The 27,123-nt window shown below is 35.3% G+C and overlaps 1 protein-coding gene across 2 annotated transcripts in view; it reads right to left on the bottom strand.

Moving 5' to 3' along the window:
- Positions 1–27,123, bottom strand: part of ARID4A (AT-rich interaction domain 4A) — a 75,117-nt gene that overhangs the window by 12,470 nt on the left and 35,524 nt on the right. Inside the window, exons 12-21 of one of the 2 annotated variants that reach the window (XM_004452455.5) lie at positions 24,386–24,458; positions 23,002–23,096; positions 22,728–22,825; positions 21,580–21,811; positions 14,890–15,140; positions 12,362–12,559; positions 8,748–8,832; positions 7,680–7,821; positions 5,056–6,177; positions 4,740–4,844 (exon numbers count right to left, since the gene is read on the bottom strand). In XM_004452455.5, the coding sequence (XP_004452512.2) occupies positions 4,740–4,844; positions 5,056–6,177; positions 7,680–7,821; positions 8,748–8,832; positions 12,362–12,559; positions 14,890–15,140; positions 21,580–21,811; positions 22,728–22,825; positions 23,002–23,096; positions 24,386–24,458 (2,401 nt within the window). The remainder of the gene's footprint in view (positions 1–4,739; positions 4,845–5,055; positions 6,178–7,679; positions 7,822–8,747; positions 8,833–12,361; positions 12,560–14,889; positions 15,141–21,579; positions 21,812–22,727; positions 22,826–23,001; positions 23,097–24,385; positions 24,459–27,123) is intronic. The other variant, XM_058293367.2, reaches the window with a different exon arrangement.

The raw sequence follows: 27,123 nt of genomic DNA on the forward strand, positions 1-27,123 counted from the left end.
AACTCAAAACTATAAATGTTAACAATCTCTCACATTTCTGAGGGTCAGGAATTTGGAATTGACTTGATTGTGGTATGGCTCAGCAAATCATGTGTGGTTGCAGGCAAGCCTTTACTTGAGGCTATGGTCTCTGAAGACTTGACAAGGGCTAGAAACTCTGATGGTTCACTCAACATGGCTATTGGCAGAATGCCTCAGTTCTTCACCATGGAGGCCTCTCCACAGACTGCTTCAGCATCCTCACAACATGGTAGCTAACTTCCCCCAGAACAAGTGATTCAATAAAGAGTGGGAAGGAATCTGCAGTGCCTTTTATGACATAATCTCCAAAATCATACATCATCACTTCCACTTTGTAAGTAGAAGTGAGTCATTAAGCTTAGCCCACACTCAAAAAGAGGGAATTAGGCTTCACTCTTTGAAGAATATGTGGATATGTTAAAAGAACTACTACATTCTTAAAGAAACATAATACAACCATCAAACCAGGAAATTAGCAGATATATTAATAGTACTACCACCTAATCCTCAGATCCAGTTCAAATTTCTCCAATTGCCACAACACTGTCTTTTATAAAGCAAGCAAAAGGACTCAGGTAAGAATCATGTACTACAGTTATTGTCATGTCTCTTAAGTCTCCTTCAATCTGGAAGAGTTCTGTCTTTCCTTGACTTTTATAACCCTGACACTTTTGAAAATTACAGGCCAATTAGTTATTTATTTTTGTTTAGCAAATTGATTTTTTGTTGTTTTGTTTCAATAAAATATTATTGAAGTATATCATTCAGACATGAACATACATAAACAATAAATATATACTAAAAGTTTTGAGCTTACAAAACAAACATGCATATCATCATACAGAGCTGCCATACATCATCCCACCACCCATATCTTGCATTGTTGTGAAACATTTATTAATATTAAAAACTATGAAAGAGTATCATCAAAAATATTACTACTAACTATAGCCCATATCTTACATTTGGTCTATTTCCCTCCCACCCATCTTATTATTAACACCCTGTAATAGTATTATATATTTGTTACAGTACATGAAAGAATATTCTCATATTTGTTCTGTTATCCACAGTCCATCTCCCACCACTGGATTCCCTGTGTTATACAGTCCCATGCTTTGTATAATCCATTCAATGAGTACACTCAATGGCTCTCATTTTCATCACAGAGTTGTACTGTCATCACTTCAACCAATTTTAGGACATTTTCATTACTCTGCAAGGAAAAATTCCATACCTCCTTATACCCCACCCCATTACTGTCCCTTAGAATTGATATAATATCCTCTTTGCCGTTGCTGCAAAAGTATTACAATGTTACTGTTAACTATCATCCATAAGTTCCATTAATTGCAATTTTCCCACGTACCACCCTATTCTTAAACTTTGTAAAAGAACATTCTTATATTTATACTATTAACCACAATTTTCATCCACCACTGAAATCACTGTTACACATTCCTTAGATTATTCGCTAGCTTCCTTTCATTGACATTTATGTCCACAGACAATCCCTTTCAGCCACAATCACATTTATAAATCAGCAATGTTAGTTATACTCACTATAATGTGTTTCCGTCAACTCTATTCACTTCCACAGTTTTACAATAAACCTTATTAAAAATTCTACACATACTGAGCATCAGCTACCGTTCTTAACCCACATTCTATCTCTTACTAAACTATACTCTATAGAGTTTACTCATTTTACTTAGTTCATATTAGTGAGATCATATAATATTTTGTCCTTTTGTGTCTGGCTTATTTCACTCAACATATTAATATCCTCAAGGTTCATGAATATTGTCATATGCATTCCAATTTCATTTCTTCTTAAAATTGAGTAGTATTCTACTACAAATACATACCATGTTTTGTTTATCCATTCACCATTTGATGAACACTTGGGTTGGTTCCATATTTTAACAATTGTGAATAATGCTGCTGTGAGAATCAGTATGCAAATGTCAGTTTGTGTCTTGCTTTCAGTTCTTTTGAATATATTCGTAGTAACAGGACTGAAGCATTATATCGCAGTTCTATATTCATCTTCTTGAGGTACTACCAAACTGTCTTCCACAGAGGCTATTACCATTCAGTATTCCCACAAACAGAGGAGTATTCCTATTTCTCCACATCCTCTTCAGCATTTGTAGTTTTCTGATTTTATATATATATATATATAAAATGGCAATGCTATAAGGTAGGAATGGTGTCTCACTGAAGTTTTGATATGCATTTCCCTAATAGCTAACAATGAACATTTTTTTATGTGCTTTTTGGCCATTTTTATTTCCTCTTTGGAAAAATGTCTATTTAAGTCTTTTGCCCATTTTTTAATTGGGTTGCTTGTCTTTTTCTTGTTGAGCTGTATAATCTCTCTTTTTTTGAGGTGGTACTGGGAATTGAACCCAGGACCACGGGAAGCAGGCACTCAACCAACTGAGCCACATCTGCTCTCCTATGATCATATTTTTTTTACACTTTCCATATTTCACTTACATTTTAAGACTAACTTTTACCTCAAAATCGCATATCCATACACCTATTCCCTCTTTGTTGGTTTCACTTAAACTTGAAAGCATGGTTTTTAAACAAAACTCTAAACAAATATTTACCATGTCTGTTACATATAACAGGAACGGCATTTAACAGAAATTCATCCACACTCCCCCAACTTTTTAAAAAATTATAAATACAGGTATCAAAAGTATCCTAAACATATTTTTGATACTATTAGAAGTCAGCATCCACACTGCTTCAAAAATTAACAAAATTTGCAACAATATTCACTGTACCTGCTACTTTAAACAATTTAAATTGCAGCTCTTTCCCTAACCAAGTGGATAAAGCATGCCATTTATGTTTTTCTTTCTTGAAATTAGTTTTCAGCCATATCCTTCCACAGTAATCTGACACTTCCGTCATTTCATCTTGTAAAACTGAATTCTACTTTGAGTACTCCAGGTTTATGCTCAAATGACAGTGTGGTGATAAGAGAAAAAAAATTGTGCTGCATTATTCTTCCTGTTACTTGAACATAAAAGATGTACATATATGAAATATATTCTTACAAATGTCCAGGTTATGTTTACCACCTGGAATTCTTTTACTTAAAGCGTGGGTACTTTGCATTGTAATACTTAATCCAGACATTAACATGAGTAGAAGGTTGCTGATTTAAGACAAGTATGAAATCCAGTAAAATTAATTATTGTATGTTTGTCCTTCTGGTGGTTGTGGAAGCTTCATATTTACTTTGGACATCAGTAGAACTCTCAGCTTTTGAAGTAACAACTTTAATGCTATATGAATTTTGCCACTTTGCTAACATGGTATCCTCCACGTAGCCACCATTCCACTGAAATTATTTATTCCATTCATATTAATTTTGTTTACAAATCTAACTGATGGAGGAGCTTCTGGGTATTTTTAGATCCACATTCTACTTTCAGGCTATATATTCTGCTTTTGTAATTTGTCTTTGGTGGCCCGATAATCATATAAGTGTCATATCTTCATCATCTTCAAGGCCCCAGTTAACGGTACCATTGCCCACTCCTCTTCGTCTTCAAGTTCTTCCAACAAGCGAAAATTATGAGGAACTTTACCTCCTGTGGAGACCACAATCTTCTGCAGCCTAACACAGCCGCATGCACTCATGGAAACATTGTGCATATGATCTCTTTTTATAACATGGATATCAATTCCTTATTGGATGTGTGACTTCCAAATATTTTCTCCTATTGAGTAGGCTGACAGGCCAATTATTTTATAGAATATCCCTCAGTTTGGATTTGTCTAATGGTTCCTCATGATTAGAGTCAGGTTACACATCTCTGACAAGAATACAGAAGAGATGCTATGTTTTTGTTGCATCTTGTCAAATGGTACCATGATTTCATTTTTTCCCATTTTTGGTCATGTTCCCTTTGATCATTTGACTAAGGTGGTGTCTGCCAGGTTTTCTACTCTAAAATTACTTTCCCCCCACTCTGTAATTCCTGCTACCTTTGCAACCTCTCTCTTTATACTTTAGGTATGCATTCTTTAGCCACATGTGTAATTCCTTTGAAATGTCTTTTATATAAATTATATGCTCCTTTCATTGTAATACATGTCTACTGTAACTGAGGATTTCCCTTTCAGCCTTAGAAACTCTCTGCATGTCTTAGAGATAAAATTGTAATTTGTCAAAATCAATCATTTTTATTTCTACTATATTTTACTACTTAATTTAGTCTTTATTGTATAGAGGTGTGTTTTTAATATAATCTTGTTTATTCATCTTGATTTAATTTCCTTTTTTTTTTTTTTTTTTTAAGGAGGTACCAGGGACTGAGCCCAGGACCTCGTATGTGGCAAGCAGGCACTCAACCACTGACCTACAGCCACTTCCCAATAATTTCCTTCTGTATTTCAATAAAAGTTATCTTTATTTCCTCCCTGTTTTAAAATTACTATGACACTGTTTAAAAACTAGCCTTTCAAAGCTTAAAGAAAATTAATCCATTCAGAAAGTAAACTTTATGTGCTTTTAAAACCACAGAAAATATTCTTTTTCTTTTATTCAAGATTCCCATATACCTCTGATGGCAAAATAGCTACTTTCAAGACATAAAAAAACAAATTTATTTCAAAACTGACACAAATGATCAAACCAGTAAACTGCTAAAAATACTAGCACTGTACTAAAGCAAGGACTGAAAGGCACCAACCTGTTCCATTCTTTTCATTTTTGGCTACAGCACTTGTTCGCTTTGGGGTACGCTTTTGCTTTTTTGCCAACATTCCACTATTTCCATCACTTGGCCTTTTTTGACCTGAAATAAGAAGGCAAAAACTTGGGGGAAAAAAACAAGGGCAAGGCTATTTATTTACCTATACATTTACTTTCTATAAATACATTAAAAATAAATAAATAAAAGGAAGGAGGGGAGGGAGGGAGAGAAGTACTTTCCAAATCAATAGCTCCCAAAACTCATTTTTTCACTTTAATATAAAGACAAAATTTTCCCCTAGAAAAGTCCTTACCCTTCTCTCTGCTCTCTCTTTCTTGCACAATTATACTGCATGTATTGGAAGCAATGCTGGCTTCAAATCCATTTGCTGATTCCCTCTCACAGAGACCTTCTTGAGCCTCTTCAGCAATACTATCAACTTCAATTGTTATGTCACTCTCACTTTTTATACTTCGAGATTCATCTTGACTGAGAGCAAGTGGTGAAGCTACAGCAAAGTTATGTGGTACTACAGGAGGTAGGGCAGACGGGATTGAAACAAGAGAGTTAGATTCAGAGCTTTCTACCACTACATCCTCAAAACTGGACTTATCCTTTTCATCGAAATCATCCAAATCAACTTCATGACAAACCAAGGTTTCAGGCCCAATCAGAGGCATTGTATCCTCTTCTTCTTTTAAAGGAGTATTCACAGTTTCTTCAGCTGGATTATCAAATTTTTCACCAGCCAATTCTTGAATGCATTGGTTTGACTCTGCTGTTAATGATGGCATTCCCTCATTTTCAGTTTCAAAGTGCTGTTCAAAATTTAAGTTTTTCATTCCCTCAGATCCAATACAATCACTGGTCCTTTCTTGAGATAGGCTATTTGTCATGTCCATTCCATTCTCAGTTCTTATTTTTTTCTCTGGTGATGACTGTCCTAGTATTTTCCGTTTCAACTTTTTTTCTTTTACGCATTGGTCAATTTCATCTTCAGTGGCAAAAGAAAAGTCTTTACTGTCTAATGAAGGAAATTCTAGACTCTGAGTTTCTATATGCGATTCACTTCCTGCTTTATCCTGGCTCAATGATGAAATCTTCATAATTTCTAAAGAAAGATCTTTTGTTTTGCTTCTTCTTCCCTTTCCTTTAGGAGATTTTTCTACCTCTCTCTTAATTTCCTCTTGGTGTTCAACTTTGTTTCCAAAAATCTCATTCTCTCCAACTTCTAACTTCAGTGTTTCTAAAGCCTCCATGTGAGTCCTATCATTTTCTTTTAACATATGTGCAATCTTTGGATTTTCTTCATCTGGTTTATCATCATCTAAATTTTCATTTTTTTCTAGATCTTCTTTAATATCAGGAGAAAGTTCTTCATTCATCAAACTCTTTTCTAAAGGGTCTTCTGCTTCACTATCAGATGAACAAGAGTCTGTAAGAGGAAATATTATTATATTACAGAGATTTCTATTTTAGCTACCAATGTAATTACATCATAAAGATCCTACCCAAAACAAATAAAACCTTTAATCATTTTCTTTAGAAATTTCCAATTTAAGATAAATTATACATTCCTGCCAAAATTTGGGAGGGAGGGGTTCAAATTACACTCCATGTAAAAATACATTACATAGCAAATACCACTATTTTTATTCTATAGAAACAGCTATTTTACAATTTTCATTCATATCCTATTTAGGCTACAATAAAGTTTACAAAAATTAAACAACTAGTACTGAAACATGAAGTTAATATGTTAATTGATTTGACCTTAGTTCTAGTAGATACTGATCAATAAATATGATGACCACAAACTTGTAAATATTCTCTTGATTAAGAGATAAGAAAGTATAGGCAAGATACCTTCTAGGAAAATTAATTATTCCTCACCCTACCCCCTAAAGAAATTATTCACTTTAAGTCAGGAAATCTTTAAATAATAAAGTATGGTTTTAAGACTATACAGAAACTATAAAATATAAAACTTCTACTGACACAGTATTCAATCTTAAATAAGTTCAAAAAAGACAAACTAAATGTATATTTTAAGTGAAAAGGTTCATAAACAAAGTTTTATTTTGTGGCTGTATCATAAACAGAATGTAGATTTAATTTGTTCTACATTAAAAATAACACCCCTTTTTATGTGGTACTTTAAGAAGGTTACTATTACAGTTCTGATGTCTGTATACTGCAAAAGAGCACCTTTCACTTTGTGGACTTCTTGCATTTGTGTATTATGAAAACTTTCCAGCAGATGGTAGTAAAGAGCAGAAAGGATGCCTTTTTTTCTATTTTGCCCACAAGCACTGTATGGGATAATGGCAACGCTGTAGGTTCAGAAGAGTTTTTTTCTTAAAGGAAAGGAAATTTTTATATGACAATTATTTCACATTTCCTAAAGTACAGGGAATCACATACAAATGTAGAAAAGTGAGGAAGGGAAGTAAAAGCAGAATAAAATATATTCATCTATACTCACCACAAAACAGGCCTAACATTAGTTCCCACTCTCTTAGAAAATGATCTCAGTTTTATGGGAAGATCTTGGGCAAACAGCAGTGAATTTATTTGAGACAGTGGTATATGCTTTGAAGGATAGTACACTGCATACTAAGATGTATGCCTTGTCAACTCATGCTCTATTAAAACAGAATATTTCTAAGATATTTATGAGAAAAGGTAATCCTAAATTAAAACATTACTCAATTTTAAATAAAAGTAATATAGCAAAATAAACATTTTCTTCAAATCAGACTTTGTAGTTTCATTCATATGGGATTAAAAACCTAGATGATTTACTACAAATCTCCCACATAATTGGGAGTTTTATAATTTATTTGTATTGTTGATTTTTTTAAAAAAATCAATGAACCTCTATTCCATTTGTCAGAGGTGAGTTTTCTGGCATACTGATGCTAGCACTTATCGTACCTGATTTTCCTTCACTGTTTGGTGTCTTAGACAAACCATATGGCATGTTTGATGAAAGGGTAGATTTTAAAGGAGGTCGTCCACGTTTTGATTTCTGCCTTTCCTCATCCCTCTTTTCATCCTTTTCACCATCTTCTTTATTCTGAGCAACAACAACAAAATGTATGAGAAGGGCCAATGTCTTATGAAAACTGAACTTTCTACTATACCAAAGTAAACTACAACTCAAAAAGGTTATATATTTTCTACATCAACTCCTAATCTATGCTCATAGAAAAAAACATATTTCTAACATACTTGTATTTATATGAATGTGATGTTTTACAGTTTCTAATATTGCAATCATACTGTACATTAGAAAGCTGTTAACTACTCAGAACTCCCTCTTGTTCTTTACTATCTTGAGGAAAAGAAAGATATCTTACCATGAAACAGACAAAACACTAAGTTAATCTATATGAGAAAGGCTGAAAATTGAGGGTGTGGGTAGGATACAACTGACCAGCAGATATACATATATTTTTATATAGATTTGTTTTTGTTTTTCGCTTATTAGGAGGTATGGAGGACTGAACCCAGGACCTTGCACATGTGAGACAGGTGCTCAAACCACTAAGCTACATCTGCTCCCCCAGATATGTATTTTTAAATTTCAGTATTAGCTTTAACATTTAAAAATTAGAATTCACATTTTAAAGTATGCAGATATCTTTAAAAATCCTAGGATCTGGCAACCTGGACATTCCCACAGTGGAGTTGGTTGGTTCTACCCTCTCTAGAATAAAAATATATCCTCTTGTTTATCACTATCAGTCCTATTTTACCTTTTTATCAATATAGCCTCTATAGGCATTTGAGTTTGAAACCCTTGCCCTAGGGATTTTTTATCTTTCCTGAGACAATGTGGTAATTTTTGAATTTTTAGTTCCTTCTGGGTTACAATAGAAAAAAATCAGTTCTTTTTAAAGAACTTAAATGATTTTTACAAAGAGAAAACAAGATTTATAAAAATATACAATTTGAATAATTCCTATATCTATCATAAAGGATATGAATCTATGAACATACTTTAGCTTTTTTCTTCTGTTTTTTCTTTGGTCCACCTTTATCCAAAGGCCAGATTATCCTGTCAGCTTTCACCCACTCATCATACCTTAAAATAAAGAATATGTATATTTCACAATGATATCCTGTTTGAAATACATTCACCAAATAAAAACAACAGTGAGACAGATTAAAGAGTATGTTTCTAGTGCTTGCAGACATGTGAAGGGGACAAGAGCTGGTTTGCTGGTAAAATGTGCCAGTCACTACACTTGGTGCTTGGTAGACCTATCACCAAGGGGGTAGGGCAAGAGAATTTCTTAGGGCAAGCAGGCTTAGAGGGAAGGCTAAACAAACAAAGTCTGATAGATTCAAGACTATTTGAGTTGGTTTTTTTCCCCCACAAGTCCTACATATCTGAGCTTAAGGAAATAAGCTAACTCTTAACTGGATTAATTCTGTTGACCAAAATAATGCAAAGCTAAATCACGTAAATTCCAATTTGCAGTATGATCATTTCTAGTTACCCAGATTATTTTTCAAGTCCTCTTCAATTCTTTTCTTTCCTCCCTAGAACTTTCTAGCCTCTAATATTTTAAATCAGATTTTATTCTGAACTATGTCACCTGTGAGTCAAAGTTTTTTAGAGATACTTCGTTTTCTTTATCTGAGTTTATTCTGTTTATCTAGAGATGTAAACTTTCCATTTTCTTGCACATTTTCCCACAAAGTTGACAAAGATTTTGAATTTCAATACAAGAAGTCCAAGTCAAGGGAAAATAAAAAAATTAGACGTTATAGAACTAAATAACAGTTCTTACCTTATATAAATATATCAATTATTGATCTTAATCAAAATCTAAAATCTGAGTTCAGTAAAAAAACTACAGGTGGACATCACTTTGGATAGTACTGCTAACAGAAAATCGTGTACATGGAAACCTTCCCCTCGTTTTGTACCTCAGTTACCAATGGAACTGTGCAAATGAGGACACTATGCTTGAGTTGCACACAGTACCATGACTACTTATATTATGGCTTGAAATCTATCTCCTGGATTAGCCCAATATCCCAAGCTATTAAAACAGGACTAGCTATAAGCATTTTATCAGGCTTTTTAAAGTATCTTACTCTCTTGCTCACCTTATTTAGAAATATTAATTCATTTGGACTGAAGGCCTTCAGATATGCCAGGCTGTGCATTAGAAAATATGTTGAGAAAAATAAAGAAGACAAATCCCTTGCCCTCAAGCAACTCACAGTCTGGTGTGAAAGACAGTATAAATCAAGTATAATCTGGTAAGTACAATAAGAGAGTTTTGTATCTGGTCCAGGGCTAACAAAGGAGTAAGTCTGCCCACTTCCAAATTTCCACAGGAGATATCAGATGACGGAAAAGCACAGACCTAATCTGAACTACACTTGATCCAGGTCACACTGTCCTGGTCAGCACAGCACCTACCGTTAAGTACTTCTAACACTCATATAGCCAACCAAGTGTAGTCCCAGGGATTCTCAACTAGAGACCAGAACTCCCCTTATAGTTGCAGATGTCCCCTTGTTTTAGAAATCAGACTAGATTCTTTAGAAACGATAATGGTTCTATCTCAACGAGCAGGCCAGAAATAGACCAGTTTTTAGGGAGATGGAAGGGTAATGAAAAATTGTGTGAGTAACCAGTTAGGGAACTGGTTAGGAAGATAACTAGTTATGAAGAACCAGAGCATATAATAAATCGACTGTTGAGCAGAGTCATACAGCAAAACATTGAAAAGAATGGTGTTAGGAAGAAAAAACCCTAGAGAGCAGAGTACACACCACACACACACACACAGACATACACACAGACACAGAGGGAGGGGGTAAGAGTAGATGGCTATGGACTGAATAAAATCTGAGATAAAGAAAAGGCTATTGTGCTGCCACTGCAATTATACTGATTCAAATGTGGTAAAAGCGGCCTCTCCCCTGAACTTGACAATACATTTTAATGAGAAAAGAGATTTGAAAGTTTTACATGTATTCAGTAAACTCACAGCCTTCAAAATGATGAGAGCTAAAAGAAACTAAACTCTTCCTCACTAAAAAAAACACTAAAAAAACACTTAACATTTACTAAGGACTTACTAAGTGACAGGTATTGCTTCTACACAGTTCACATGTTAATACAGGTGTCAGCACAATTTCTCACAACATCTCTAAGTAGGTACTTTATTTTCCTCAACCTGGAGGTGAGGAGGAAATTGAGGTATAACAGTACACCTCTAGCAAGTAAAGAAACTTGGGAGCAGTTGTGGCTCCAACTAAAAACAGGGCAACTAGAAATATTAAACATGAAAGATTTTCTGAAAGAAAAAAAAACAGCCCCTGACATCCTGGAGCTGGCCTGGTCCTAGCAGCTGGGCCTTGTATTGCTATACCTGATCCGGCACTCACAGCTCAGCTGTGGTGTTTTCCTGTCAAACAATTTCACAGAACATCAACACCAGACAAGGTCACTCTGTGACCATGATAGATCAAGACATTCTTAATCATGTCTAAAAACAGAAAACAGGAACATTGTCCAAGCCACAAAACTGACCTACAGCCTCTTTTCCTGACTAATAAGAGAGTGACTGCTGCTTCTTTACCAATTACAATGCTAGCCTTGAAAAATGTATTTAAAAAATCAGTCATAGGGAAGCAGACATGGCTCAACTGATAGAGCATCTGTCTACCATATGGAGGGTCCAGGGTTCAATACCCAGGGCCTCCTGACCCGTGTGGTAAGCTAGCCCATGTGCAATGCTGGCCACACTCAAGGAGTACCCCGCACATAAGGAGTGCACCCTGCAAGGAGAGCCGCCCCGCATGAAAAAAGCACAGCCCGCCCAGGAGTGGCGCCGCACACAAGGAGAACTGACACAGCAAGACGACACAACAACGACAACAAAAAAAAGAGATACAGTTTTCCAGTGCTGCCGGATAAGGCAAGCGGATGCAGAAGAACATATAGCAAAAGGACACGAGAGCAGACACTGGGGAGAAGGGGGGTGGAGAAATAAATAAATCTTAAAAACAAAAGAAAACCAATCACTGAATTACCAGCTTCCTGACAACATCCAACCTAGAGCAAAGCCCCACTTCCTCAGATTTTCCCCCCAAGTCACTTAACAGAGGCTTAAATTTTAAGTCCTAACACTCTTTTTGTAAGAACCTATTTAGATTTATTACAATTCTGACACAGGATTGATTTCTGATCAAAAACAAAAATTAAAAATTGTTTGAGATCTCTGGTCCCAAGTTCCTGCCCAGCTTCTGCTGGATGGTTCTGCAGAATCCTGGGCTATTGCTGCTTCCAAAGGTGGTGCCCTGGGCATTCATAGCTTTTCTAACACCCTTTTTCTGAGACATCCCAGGGGTCCCCATGGTGTATGTTCTCTTTTACTGCAAATGTGTAATAAGCCCAACTTGTTCAAGTATTGGTGTTTCTCGTGTTTTTGGGCTGGTAACACTGACATATCTAGTAAAAGAGTGAAAGAAGACATGTAAAATTCAAAATCAGCATGTCTGCCATTTATTTAGTCCTTCAAACATTAAACTGATTTTTTTCACTATTGAAAGAAATTTCAATAGTAAGAAAAAACTTTTTTGCTTACCTGACATTCCATCCATAATAATGTACCAAGTATAAAACTTCTCCATCATCAATTTCAGTGCTTTTAATACTGGCTTCATAAATTTTCTGCGTTTTCCCTCGTCCATATTTTACTTTTACTTTGGTTCCTGTTAAGCAGGGTTCCATGTCTTCCTCATCTTCCTCCCCTTCAGAGTCACATCTACTTTCAGTTTCTTCCCTGCAATAAGTTATAACTTTGATAATGCCACTAATAACTTAATGGAGAAACAAAATAACAGATGCCAAAAGAACCCAACGTGCAGAATAGTCACAACCTAAGCATTACCTTAATAGCATGTCAGTGGAGGAGGAGGAGAAGAAGGAGGAGAAGGAGAAGATTTTTATGGACTACTAAGGAATTTATTTATTATATAATGGTGCACTGTACCAAAAATAATATCTGTCATTTCTTAAATGCCAATTATAGTCACAGTTAATGATGAGGTGAAGTCTAACAAATCACTTTGATAAAACAAAATGACTACAATAGTCTCTGAAAAAGTGCTTAGAATTCATAAAAAATGCCACCTTACATGTAAAAATGATTTAAAGATATTTGTATCCTGCAACTAAAGTGTCATTAAGCCACTTAAATGGTTACTTTCTGCCACTTTAGAACGGCTCTTAGCAAGACTGTAGTTTTGTGGTGGGCAAAATAATGAACAAGGACTATAAACATTACTAACCATGTCTTTTAAGCTAGGTTATATGTTATTAGAGGTTTCCTCATCCCTCATTTAATATTAGGTCACTTGATGAAACTGTAAGATAGTACCAGAGTAACAGGGCTTTGCATATCTTGTGTTGGTTATTAGAGGTGTATACTCTCTCTGAGCAGGTTTTCTTTGTTTTGGTAATCAAATCTAAAGAGATTCACGCAGGGAGACCCAACAATAACTTTTTAATATTTTATGATTTGATATTAACCCCGCAAGAATTCAGAAGAGATCATTCTCATATCACAAGAATTTTTAAAACTAGAGGAGGCATTGCGCTCTATAAGTATAAGAAGTTATTTTAGTGACCACTAAGGGATCTGGCATAAAAAAGTTTTGACAATCCATTGTGAGTAGAAATGTTTTCTCTACCAGGGCACCTCCCAAATATAGCCTGAGCAGTCATTTAAAAACATTTAAGTAGAGAAACTATTTATAACAGAACATCTATAGTTTAAAGTTTCCTCATTTCCATGATTCCTCCTATGGAATAATACAGACTGTTGCCTGTGTATTGACTTTTTTTCTTTATATATCAATTATAAAGGCTTTAAAAATCACATTATTTATACACATACATACATTACATATATACTTTGATGTTTATTTTTAACAACACTTAAACTATAATTAGCCCCAACTTTTTAAGTAGCCTACCTTCACTTAATTTATTGTCTAAATATTTAAAATTCTACACCCACATCATACTCAACTCCAATTATTTCCTCTCACTTTTCCTAATCCTAATTATATTTTACTACAGTACTTTCTTTACTCAATAACCTAATTCAAATGTAATTGTGATAGCTCATGTACCTACTGGCACTGAAGCATGGAATTTCCTCTATCACTCACCAATCATTCTATTTTTCCAACTATTTTCTCAATGGTTAATTTTGAGATAGGTATCAGTCACTAGCTCGTTGTAGCAAACCACTTTTCCCAAATTTTAACAACTCAAATTTCTAGAAAATTTAGCATCATATGATAGTCAAAAAAAAATTATGGAGGAGAGTTTATAAGACAAGTGTGTTACATTGTTGTTGATTTAAATTCATTTTTCAGTAGTATCTCAAAATTAGTAATCCATTTAACAACACTTATTCACAGAAATGGCCAAATAAATAACATGGTCTGACATTACATTGCTCCAGCTAAGATTACCTAATATTTGGTTACTGTAAGGCAATTCAGACCATACACGTACAATACATGGCAGGGGAGAGGGGGAATAAACAGTTTTAATTCAACAGCAAACAGGAGGGACATTAAAAAGTTGAAATTTCTTGGTGTGATGTGGGGCAAACTATAATCAGGGGTGCATGCCACTTATTCAAATACGATAACTTGAAAAAAGGAAAATGTCTTAGATAAAGCTAACACACAGAAACATCTGCTAGTACTGTGCACCCATGTGTTTGTTAGCTTTCCCACATTGTACCTTTTTTAAAATGGATTTTTTGCTGTCGCTGTTTCCTCTTGTCCACTTCCTCCATTTTTCTCCAGCTCCCTTCCCTGCTGTCAACTGCAGGACCTTTCTTTTGACTGGGTGGCGCAGCCTTCTTTGAGGCCACTGTTTAGGGCACAAGTGCTATTAAAATGGTGCGACCAGTATATTCTCCAATTCCGAAAGGCAATACACATCATCTTCACAATGTGTCTCACCTTCATTAGACAAGAGGAACGGAAGTCCCAATAAGAAAACATTCCCTCAAACCTGAATCTCTAAGCAGGAACAAAGCTGCTGTACCCCAGACAGATGCTTCTGGAGAACAAACAAAAAATAATATACCTCTCTTGGCTTTTCTCTTCCTCTTCATCTGAATCTTTTTCAGAATCCTCCTGCTTTTTAATTTTCTTCTCTTTTTGCTTTGGCATATTTTTTCTTCCTGGAAGAAGCTCATTTTCTTTTTTCTCTGCAGTTTCATAGTCATCATCTATATCCTTATTTTCTGTATCATTATCTTTTAATTTGTCTTCTGTTTTCTCTTCTTCAATTTCCTTTTTAATAGAATTTGCATCTCGGGCAATTCTCCTTCGTCCCTAGTAAAGGGAATAAGAGCTTTGAAATAGCTATCAGTACAAAGAGAAAAGAAGCAGAAAAAGGTGTTTTTTTCTTAAACTTTCAAGGCAATGAATAAACTTCTTTCTTAAATATGACCTTAACAACCAATCAACTCCTATGTTCACAAGTTTATTTCTGAACTGCAATGACTATTTACCCTTCCCCATCTTTTAGAATTTCCTGTATTCCCCCACTGAATCTTGGCTGCCAAAACCAGACAGACAGAAAGCATAAGGACCTTCTTTTTCTTCTATCTGTAGTGGAAACCTTCCAGCAGACATTAACTCAACTCATATGTACTTTTTTCTTCCTCTCTACAGTACAAGAACACCTAATATACATTATGTGTAAGTCTACTATAATCCTTACCTATTCACTACATAAGGAATCTAAAAAAGTTTTTTTCCTTGGTTTAATTAATACATTGTTTTAACTCACTTTTAATACTTCTTGACTACAATACAAATTTTAAAAGAATAATCTAAATGTCAAGAATACAAGCTAATAATAAATATATTTTTAATTAACCCTCTAAATTAGAAACTCTTTAAAAGCTCTATGGTCACCTCTGGTTCCACTGTTTATTATGACAAAATTTACATTATTCATTATCTCATTAAATTTTAAAGGGACTTTTAATTGCATCAATGGCCAAGAGGTGGGCAATTTTCTTTGGATGAGTATTTGGGAACCTCACTGGGCCAGCAGCAGTAACTTCTATCTCTGGCAGTGTCTATTCAGTCTCTTGCTGCATGCTCAAATGACCATGAAAACAGGTGAGCCATTTTGCTATCTCCTAAATTCTTCTGCAAATCAACCTCTACAAACTGGCAGACTTCCCCTCTACTTTGGAAAAAAAGTGAGGGTAAAAAAAAAATTATTTTTAAAAGCTGTGGCCTAGGGAGTGCTAACATACTTTACAGTTAATATAAAACAAACATTTCCCCTAGTTTTTATGTGCCAATTATATTTCAAAAGCAGAAAAATAAATTTTTATTTCTTATTACAAAGTACTAGAAGGTAAGTTCTACGAGGGAAGGGAATTTTTCTTATTCCCTTCTGTAAACTCAGATCTAAACAGTGCTCTTTAATATTTACAGGTAAATGAATGAAAGCAATTGTGTTCTATCAAGATATGAAATACAGTATGTATACTTTTGACCAAGAAATCATATTTTTTAGAAGTTTGGCTTACTTAATTCAGATAAATAGGATATTTTTATTTATGTATATTTATATTTGCATATTTAATACAGAACTTTTTCTAATAATAAATTGAAGCATATCTTGGGGAAGGTAAATTTATGATACATCCAGATTATATAGAACTTTGCAGATGTTTTCCATAGGATAAGATAGATCTTCATGTAATGATAAGAAAATGTGTCCACAATATAGTTGTTGAGTGAACATAGAAATATATAAAATATGAATAGAACTCTTTTTTTTAATCAAAAAGAAAACATGAATTGCATACATGTTATATAGATAGATTATGTATAGATGGGGGACAGAAAGAGAGAGACAAAGAAAGAGACAGAGAAAGGAAGAAAGAAATGAGGTATGGGAGAGTCAAATGAGTACAGTAGGGAATAACAGAGACACACTAACCACTTTTTCCTTTACACCTTTCTACAAAACTTCCAACAAGCACATACTTCTTTTGGGAACAAAAAATCCAATAAAACAGTATGTATATTTTTAAAACGCACTTTGCTATGTATTTTACTGCTCAGGAAAAGAATAAAATATCTCAAAATATTAACATCGTAGTTAACTCTAGGATGGATATTATGAATGAACTGTTTTATTCTTTAATGATTTTTCAAGTTTGTATACTGATCAAGTATAATTTTTTAGAAGAAAATTGCCAATTTAAAAAATAGCCACAAATAGTTCATCTCCCCTCACCTATTCCTATATCAATTATTTATTAACAGAAAAGTGGAAACAACTAACTATCCATAATTAATCACCTAAATAACACACACAACACACTTACAGAAAAGGAAAAAATAGTGGGGATAATTACATTTATTGACATTTTTTTCTATACAAAGTTTAAGTTACTGGTTTTAACTTGCCAGGTCACCTTAAGAGACCAAACTTTGTAAGAATGGACTATAGACATGGAAATGGATTCTACCACATCTACTCAAAAAAGCAAAATTCAACTATATATACAAAAACTTTTTGGGAAACGGATATGGCTCAACTAAATGGGATCCCATCTACCACATAGGAGGTCCAGGGTTCAATGCCCAGGGCCTCCTGGTGAGAACAAGCTGCCCCACATGGCGAGCTGGCCCACGCAGGGTGTTGGCCCATGCGGGAATGTGGCCCGGGCCCTGCGTGGGAATGCCACCTTGCATGGGCAAAGCCGCCCTGTGCAGGAGTGCCAGCTGACGCAGAGAGCTGGCGCAGCAAGTTAACACAAGAGACACAGAAAGAAAATAAGAAGATGTAGTACAACAGGGAAGCTGAGGTGGTGAGAGAGAGTAATTGCCTCTCTCCCACTCCAGAAGGCCCCAGGGTCAGTTCCCAGAGCCACCTAACGAGAATACAAGCAGACACACAAGAACACACAGCAAGTGGACATAGAATACAGACAACAGGGGGAACAGGGGGGAGGGGGGAGAAGTAAACAAAACCAAAAACACTTTTGACTACGGAATTTACAAAGATTTTATCTACTGGACTCATTATAAAATGGGGAGTTAAAAGAAGGGTTCTGACCAACTGACTAAATGACAAAGCAGCAATCAATAGAACCCAATATGTTTCCCTAAAAAAATAACTGAATTTCTTCTTTGAAATGGTAAAATATCTCCTTTCTCTTTCTAATTTATATGTATTTCTAGTCCCTTTGGGATATTTTAATATTTTTTTCTCCTTCTTTGAGGTATCCTCCACAACCTCACAATTCTAAGATTCCCTTTTCTTTCATGCTCTGATACGTAAATAAATTTCTAGGCTAAATGATATTATTTCCTGTGTATAAGATATCCACCTCAATTTTTCCTAGTCTTTAATATTCACATTAAGGAGCATGGATTTCCAATGTACCAAAAATATAGATTCAGTGCTGACAGAAAGAATCTGCAGATGCCTTTATGATAGATATCAAGGTTTTGCTTTAACCGCAGCATAAATATACTGATCAAATAAAGCTGCTATCATATAATCCAAAAATTGCACAACCTTAAAGTTAGAAGAGATGTGAGATCAATTTGCCTACTCAGAGAATTCCAAATCAAGTCGTAGAGGAAGCTAGTAGCAAAAGAAGTATATGAAAACTCTTAAAAACATTCAAAGCTTTTGACCGACTGATATCAAAATTAAAGATAGAGATGTGCATATAGGCATGATCATCCTAGCATTAATTATATTACTGAAAATTTTGATACAATATATAATGTTCAACAGTAAAAAGCTAATCAATGAGCTATGGTATATTCATAAAATGGAATACTTTACAGTTATTAAAATAATGTTTTTAAAAAGCAATACATTCTCGTGAGCATTCTTCCATGTCAAATAAAAAATATGACTAGACTCGAAGCCAAACTCAGCATGTAAATGCAATGCCTTCCCCCCAGCGTGGGACATGACACCCGGGGATGAGCCTCCCTGGCAACGAGGGACCACTATCAACTACCAACTGATGATGCAACTGGAAAATGACCTTATACGGAAGGTTCAATGCGGATCAGCAGAATATCCATGTCTACATAAAATACCATGACTTTAAAATGCTGTTTGACCTAAAGTAAGGGGGAAATGGAAAGGAGAAATGAGTTTATATGGCTACGAGTTTCTAAAAAAGAGTCTGGAGGCTGGCAGAAGGTTTGCCCTCATGCACAACTGAGCAGAGTCAGAGAGACAGATAAAGCAGATACAACCCCCAGATATTGGTTCCTTTGAGGGCTAAAGAGACCCATGGGAGTTATGGTCATGGCCGATGGGGTTAACTACCAGGGCAGATGGCCCCTCTTTGGAAATGGTGTTTATGTGTGATGAATCTGGACTCAGATGGGATCTCCCTTCATAAGACTTTCATGCTAATGTGCTGGAGGTGCAGTTAATGTTGGGGTTTAAGATATATTTAGGGGATTTGAATCTCTGGACTGACAATGTGATAGCCAGATCCTGAGCCTCAACAGACTCCAGCACCTACAATCTGATTTATTGGACTTACCACACTCAGCTAAGATGGAGGTGAAGAAGGACAACCACCACACCATGGAGCCTAGAGTGATTACAACTGAAAATGGGAGGATTGCATCCAGCATCCAGGTGGAATCTGAGCCTCCTCTTGACATAAAGGTGCAATGGACACAACCAATCCAGTGTCCACATAGAAGAGGTGGCATTGGATTGGGAAAAGTGGACATAATGGACAAAGGGTATGGGGAAAGGCAGGAAGAGATGAGAGGTGGAGGCGTCTTCGGGACATGGAGCTGCCCTGGATGGTGCTTCAGAGGTAATCACCGGACATTGTAAATCCTCACAGGGCCTACATGATGGAATAGAGGAGAGTATGGGCCATGATGTGAACCAATGTATATGAGGTGCAGAGGTGCCCAAAGATGTACTTACCAAATCCAATGGATGTGTCATGATGATGGGAACGAGTGTTGTTGGGGGGGGGGGGAGAGGGGGGGTGGGGGGGTGGGGTTGAATGGGACCTCACATATATATTTTTAATGTAATATTATTACAAAGTCAATAAAAAATAAAAAAATAAAAAAAAAAAATATGACTAGAAATACTATACAGTTACATGTATCACCTAAAAATTAAAATCAAACTCCTCAAAATGTTACTTTCTTGATTGTAGGTTGTAAGTGATTTTTAAATTTCCTCTTTTATATCCTTCTCCTTTTCAACAGATTGCAAGTTATAAAAAAGAAATTAGTAATGCAGACTTGAACTCAGCCTTCTGATTCTTTAGAAAGATGGGGAGGCAAAAAAGAAATATTTGCAACAAAGTTTAACTTCAAAAACAATTTGGATGTTTCATGAATGCACCAGAAGATTCCACTTACTATACTTAAAAGATGATAGAATGGAAAATTTTAAAAAATGGTTTCTGAATCTTCCCTTTCACTAAATGACCTCACTAAAAAATAAGACATAGTACAATAACTGAACTTTTTTGATAGTTCTCATTCTGTGTACTATATACTATCATTGGACAATGATCAGAATGGTGGATGACATTCCTGCAAACAACCAACATATTAATGGAGAAGAAGAATAGAGAGGATAAAACCAGTGGGCATGAGACTAGAAAACAAGACAGAGCTTAAAATAACTGCCACAAAAGCAGTACAATGTGTGTGGTGGTTTGATGCTGTATGTATCCCAGAGAAACATGTTTTTAAATCTACTCCACTCCTGTGGGTATAAAACCCATTGTAAGTAAGATGTTTGATAAGGCTGCTTCAGGTAAGGTGTAACCCACCTCATTCAGGATGGGTCTGAATCTTTATACTGGGGCCCTTTATAAATGGAAGCAAGACAAAGAGAGAAAGCCATGGAAACAAGAAGCACAAAGCCCAGAAGTGAAGGGAGAGACCAGCAGACACTGCCATGTGTCTTGTCAGGTGGTAGAGAAGCCAAGGATCGCTGGCAGCTGGCCTTTGAGAAGAAAGCATCACACTCATGATGCCTTGATTTTGACATTTTCTTAGCCTCAAACTTACATAAGCTAATAAATTCCCAACGTTTAAGCCAACCAATTTCATGGTATCTTCTTTAAGCAGCCTAGGAAACTAAAACAGTGTGCTATAAAGTTATAGAGAAAGACAAGATCCCATCTGATTGTGGTCATAGGTATTACAGTAGTAAAGGGGAGAGGAGATTCACTGATTCATTCAACAATATTTATTAAGCATCTACCAGGTGCCTGGGGTCTGTCAACATAATAAGAATTCCTGCCCTCATGGACTATAACTCTAGTGAAAGGTGAGAGGAACAAGACAATAAGCAATAAGCAGAATAAATAAGTAAATTATAGATAAGACGAGCAACATTAGAGGCACTGAGGGTGCTGTAAAGGTAAAGTTTCAATTATAGATAAGGCAAACAGGACAGGCCTCAGGGAGTTGACATTTTAGCAACAGATTTGAAGAAATGATAGATTTAGAAAATGGTAGTAAGGTGAGTCTGGCTAAAGCATGGCTAAATACTGGAAAATAAGCTAGGAAAGTAGGCCGTTGTTCATACCGTCAAGGGTCTAAAATCAGTGGGCAAAATTACTCCACTCTTAGCTTTAACAACAAACACTTAGAGGTAATAGGTACATGGGGGTTCCTTGAAGTACATTTGCATATACCTGAAAATGTCTATAATACATTTCTTTAAAAGAAAATACTTAAAAAAAAGCAGATAAAACTAATATTAACTACTTACCCTTGGAGATTTTAATTCTATTTCTTCTCTTTCACTTTCACTGTTTGAATCAATATTTTCCTCAGGTTCACTCTTTACTTCTACTAAAGGCATTTCTTGATCTTCTTTTAGAGGTTCTTCCATTGATTCTTCTAAGTCCCTTTTTTCCTCTTTTACTTTAGGTTCATGATGGTGAATAGTTCTGAATTGAATATTTGCAGACCGGCAGTACTCTTCAAAACCATAGAGATATCTAAACAAACAATATTTTAAGAAATCTTACATACACATTATTAAACACATCACACATTTTAAAAATATAAAATCAAGCCATTTATTGCAAGTACTTTTTCTTTGCCATTAATTTCTTGATGTTTTAGATAAAATTATTAACAGAAATAAAATGTCTTCCTAAGGAATGTGAGTTTGTGATAAACAGAGCACAACTATCATAGTTTTTTTGTTTTTTGTTTTTTAGATTTTATTTATTTCTCTCCCCGCCCCAGTTGTCTGTTCTCTGTGTCTATTGGCTGCATGTTCTTCTTTGTCCACTTCTGTTGTTGTCAGCGGGACCGGAATCTGTGCTTCTTTTTGTTGCATCACCTTGTTGTGTCAGTTCTCCGTGTGTGCGGCGCCATTCCTGGGCAGGCTGCACTTTCTTTTGCGCTGGGTGGCTCTCCTTATGGGGCACACTCCTTGCGCGTGGGCTCCCCTACACGGGGGCACTCCTGCGTGGCACGGCACTCCTTGCATGCATCAGCACTGCACATGGGCCAGCTCCACACGGGTCAAGGACGCCCAGGGTTTGAAACACAGACCTCCCATATGGTAGACGGACGCCCTAAACACTGGGCCAAGTCCACTTCCTATCATAGTTTTGATGTGGAGGCTTTTAACTGCAAAAAGATAGAGCTCTCTAACATGTATCATAATTTCAGATTGTAAACCCTGCCTGGTTTTGAAAAGGAAATTAAGACAACATGAGAAATGGCATAATGCAATGCATCCAATCAGTTTCAACTGCAAGTATCTATTAACCTAAACCTTTAAACAGACTCTCTAAATTTAATGTTCCACAAATCATGCATTCTTGTTTAACTGTTAACAAATTAAATGGAAAATATTCCCTGTAAATATGTATTCCTTGATAAATTAACTATACTACTTACTTTCTATAAGCAGTTTTTACATTGTAGGAAGCAGCTGAATTCAAAATAGGAATGCCAAGGTCCATATAAATTTGCTTCCATACAGCACCACTATCAATCTGAAAAATAAGTTTTTATTTATTAACATTTGCAAAGAGAAATAATCTTTACACTAATATTCTATACTCATTAAAAAAATGTAGCTATTACCTAAAGTGCATATACCAACACAACATTAGATGATTTAACTTTTCATCACATCAATACATATTTCAAAGAATAATGTTACACTTACATTGTCACATCCACCCTGATGATAAACCAGTCGGAAAAGTTTGAAGAGATTGAGATCTTTATATCCCAAAACAGGTGATTTATTGATTGGAGTACCTTTTTAATATCAGAGAATAGAAATAAAACATTTATTCAACTGAAAAATACTGAATTGAAAACAAAGCTATCAACTTGTACTTTCCCAACTTCCATTAAATAGATGCATATTTCTCAAAAATTTTTAAATATATTGGATAACATAATATATTCACTATATTCTTTCTACAGTTTGTGAAGTTCTTTAGATTTTTGGTGCTGCACTTCTATGACTAATAAACTCTCCTCTCTAACTGCCGCTGAATTTGAAAAACTGATTTAAACCTTGGGCACACACAGTGTGGTCAACAATGTTGCTGATTCAAGAAGCCTGGGCAAGAACAAACACAATGGAAAGAGTATGTTTTAGGCCATGGTTTAGCATAAATATTTAGAATGTTAGAAGCAATTTTAAGGATGACTTCCGAATGAAGAGGACCAATTTATCTGAGAATTTTCTAAGACTAATGTAATGTAATCTCAAGAAGTATGATGATAATAGAACGAAGCAGCTCAGTGGCTGAGTGCCTGCTTCACATGTATGAGGTCCCAGGTTCAATTCCCAGTACCTCCTAAGGAAAAAAAAAATCAGTCACTTTTTATTTCTGAAACATAATTACAATATTTTTGGTGTTATAAGTCCCAGGAAGAATAACTGAATTAAAATTACTTTTCTACATATTTCTATTCAAAATAGGTGTTAATAATTTGTTTTTATCCCAAATATTTAACTACTGTCAGATGTAACTGATTCTTAGGCTTTACTTGAAATTCACATCTATACATCCGTCATACAAACAAAAACAAAAATAAAGCTAAAAAATAACACAATTTTAAAAAGTAACTACTTTCGGAAAGCAGATGTGGCTCAAGTGATTGGGCTCCTGTCTACCATATGAGAAGTCCAGGGTTTGATTCCTGGGGCCTCCTGGTGAAGGCAAGCTGGCCTGAGCAGAGAGCTGGCTCAAGCGGAGTACTTGCCCGCGCACAGAGCTAGCGCAGGAAGATGATGCAAAAAAAAAAAAAAAGAGACAGAGAGGAGGGACAATAAGAGATGGAGCAGACCAGGGAGGTTAGGTGACACAAGAGATTGAGGGCCTCTCTCCCACTCTGGAAGGTACCAGGATCAGTTCCTGGTGTTGCCTAAAGAGAAGACAAACAGACACAGAAGAACACACAGCAAATGGACAAAGAAAGCAGACAGGGAGCACAAAACAATGAGGCGGGGGGGGGGGCAGGAATAAATAAATAAATACATCTTTAAAATTAAAAAAAAAATAACTACTTTTAAAAAATTATCATGGAAATACCTCTGTCTTCCATAAACTTATAAAGCTGTTGGAGGAAGTTGTCCCTCTCTTCAGGATCAAGTTCTTCCTCAGGCTGTAAAAGTAAAACATGTATGATTGTAACACAGTGAAAAAGAATAAAACTTCCTTTTTTGGGGGGGAGGGGGTGATGACATGGATGTAAGGGGATAAAATTTTAATGAAGCTGAAAATTCCAAATTTTCTCCTAAACTGCCAGAGATGAACTCATATTTTGATACAGTTGATTTGATGCAACTATCAGGATATACAGTAATAATCCTTCTGGTTGTGCTCATAATAATGATAGAAGTATTATATAGAAATAACCCATTTACAAACATTAAATTTTTTGGTGTTGAATGAATGTAAACCAGGAGTTGCAAAGTTTTTCTTTTTTGTTTGGTTGGCACAATGTTTTAAAGAAATTTAAATTCATTTAAGTGAGTCATATAAATTCTATTTTGCCCTAAACCCTACCACTCCCTCTTGTCTCACACCAGCCTGCTTTCTCATTATGCCTTTCCCACATGGCCTCTGTAGCTGACACTGCAACCCCTGAAAAAAAGGCAATGAGAATTATTTCTTAGGGGAGGAAACTGTATTCAAAATTACTACCTACGAAAAAATTCCTAAGAAAAAAAAGACTAATGTAAACACTCCTGTAAAAACAAGTATTTCTAAAAATACAAATTAAATGTTATTTTTTTTACTATTTACATAACCCTAATGATTTCTTCCTATATTGCCAAGATCTTGGTTTCATTAAAAAAAAAAAGTTATAGGCTTTAATAAAATATTCACCTTCCTGATAGACTACTTCTAAAGTAATATTTGGAAAACTTCTTAAGGTTCAACGATACTATGGAGAAACAAACAAAACACTGATAAATTTCTTCCATAAAATTAATATAATTTGAGTTCTATTTTTCTATGTTCTAAAGGAAAAGCCATATCAAAAGGAAAAGTTACTATCAAACAATAAATGAGTGTTCACTGTCCAGAGGTAACACTTAAAAATTATCTTTCAAAAATTTTAATAGCTAATAACATATCCAGAAACAAATGCATAGTTGATTAAAATAAATAATAAAAAAAGTATGAGGCAATCAAAAGAAAGGGATTAAGAACTTTCAGTCATTCTCTTTTTTTTTTTATTTAATTCCTTCAAAATGATTTATAATATTGGAATGTAAAGAAACTTAAGTCAAAGCTCTCATGAGTTAATAATCACTACAAAGTTAATAGAGGTCATTACTTAATGCTTAAATCAAAAGATGGCAGTTTTTTCCCCATGTGTATTTAATAATTCTTGCTTTTACAATGTTATTACAATCCAAGAATCATCTAATATGTAAATTTAAAGGCTTCTGGTAGAGGAAAACACAAAAAAACAGCTTGTGCTAGGCTGGCTCTATACTTTGCCTGTGCCCTGTAATCACAATATTCTTTCCTCAATACAAAATCTCATATCCAGATATCCAGTATTTATAATCTTATAGACTGCTGTATCCAATGTATACAAAAACAACTTTTAAAAAGGCACTGATTTAAAATCAATTAGGGAAGCAGATGTGGCTCAAGTGATTGGGTTTCCATCTACCATATAGGAGGTCCAGGGTTCATTTCCCAGGGCTTCCTGGTTAAGGCAAGCTGACCCACACAGTGAGCTTGCACACGTGGAGTGCTGGCCCATATAGAAAGCTGGCACAGCAAGATGACCCAACAAAATTAGACACAGAGACGAGACAATGAGAGATGCAGCAGACCCAGGAGCTGAGGTGGTGGAAGAGAGTGAGCGCCTCTCTCCCAGTCTGGAAGGTCCCAGGATTGGTTTCCTGGTGTCACCCAAGGAGAAGACAAGCAGACACAGAAGGAGGCACAGCGAGTGGACACAACAACGGGACTGTGTGTATGGGGATAAACAGTAAATAAATCTTTAAAAAAATAATAATAAATAAATAAAATCAATTAAAGTTTCTCCCCAAAACTAAATAGTATAAATAATTGCAAATATATTTGTAATTTATGAATTGCAAATGAGGTACATATTAAGGATGTACCAAACAAATATTTGGTTAAGTTCTTAATGATTAAGACTATACTTTTATAGACAAAAAAATGGGGATTTAAATGCATTTTCTTTAAAAGTTAGTGGATATCCAAGAGTAATTTAAGTTCCACGAGAAGCCATGTCCTTAAACCTTTTAGGTGGAGTTATCAGGGGAAGGAAGGAAGCAAGGAAGGAGTGATTCTGCTTACAAAGAAATGTGTGCTTAAGGAGAAATTTATTTTCCAGAAAAAAGATGAGGGTGTGAACAAAGTTTTAAATTCACCTAATGGTTTTTACAAAAATTTTAAAATAGATTACAGAAACCTTTTATAAAGATAAGCATTCTTCAAAAGTTATTTTGGGAAAAGCCCTGTTGCTAGTCACACTGAAATAAAATTGCATGTGTTAGAAAACACCCACAACTAGAAGAACCTGCCTTCCTAACTTTTCTTTAGGGACTCATATTTTCTAACACTGCTTTCTCTGTCCATGGTGTTTTCATAGCTATAGCATCTCAGATCTATTGCTCACACTCACACCCAGAGGTGTTGTAGTGGGAGGTGGGAATGGTAAAGAGTTGTAACAATCGGAGGTAGAGGATCCACTAGACTGTGCTTTAATAAGCCTTCTTCTCTTCATTTAGTCAAGCATGTGAAGAGTAATTATGTACTTAGTAAAATTTCAAAAC

Source organism: Dasypus novemcinctus, chromosome 3 (assembly GCF_030445035.2).
Source record: "Dasypus novemcinctus isolate mDasNov1 chromosome 3, mDasNov1.1.hap2, whole genome shotgun sequence".
NCBI lineage: Eukaryota > Metazoa > Chordata > Mammalia > Cingulata > Dasypodidae > Dasypus > Dasypus novemcinctus.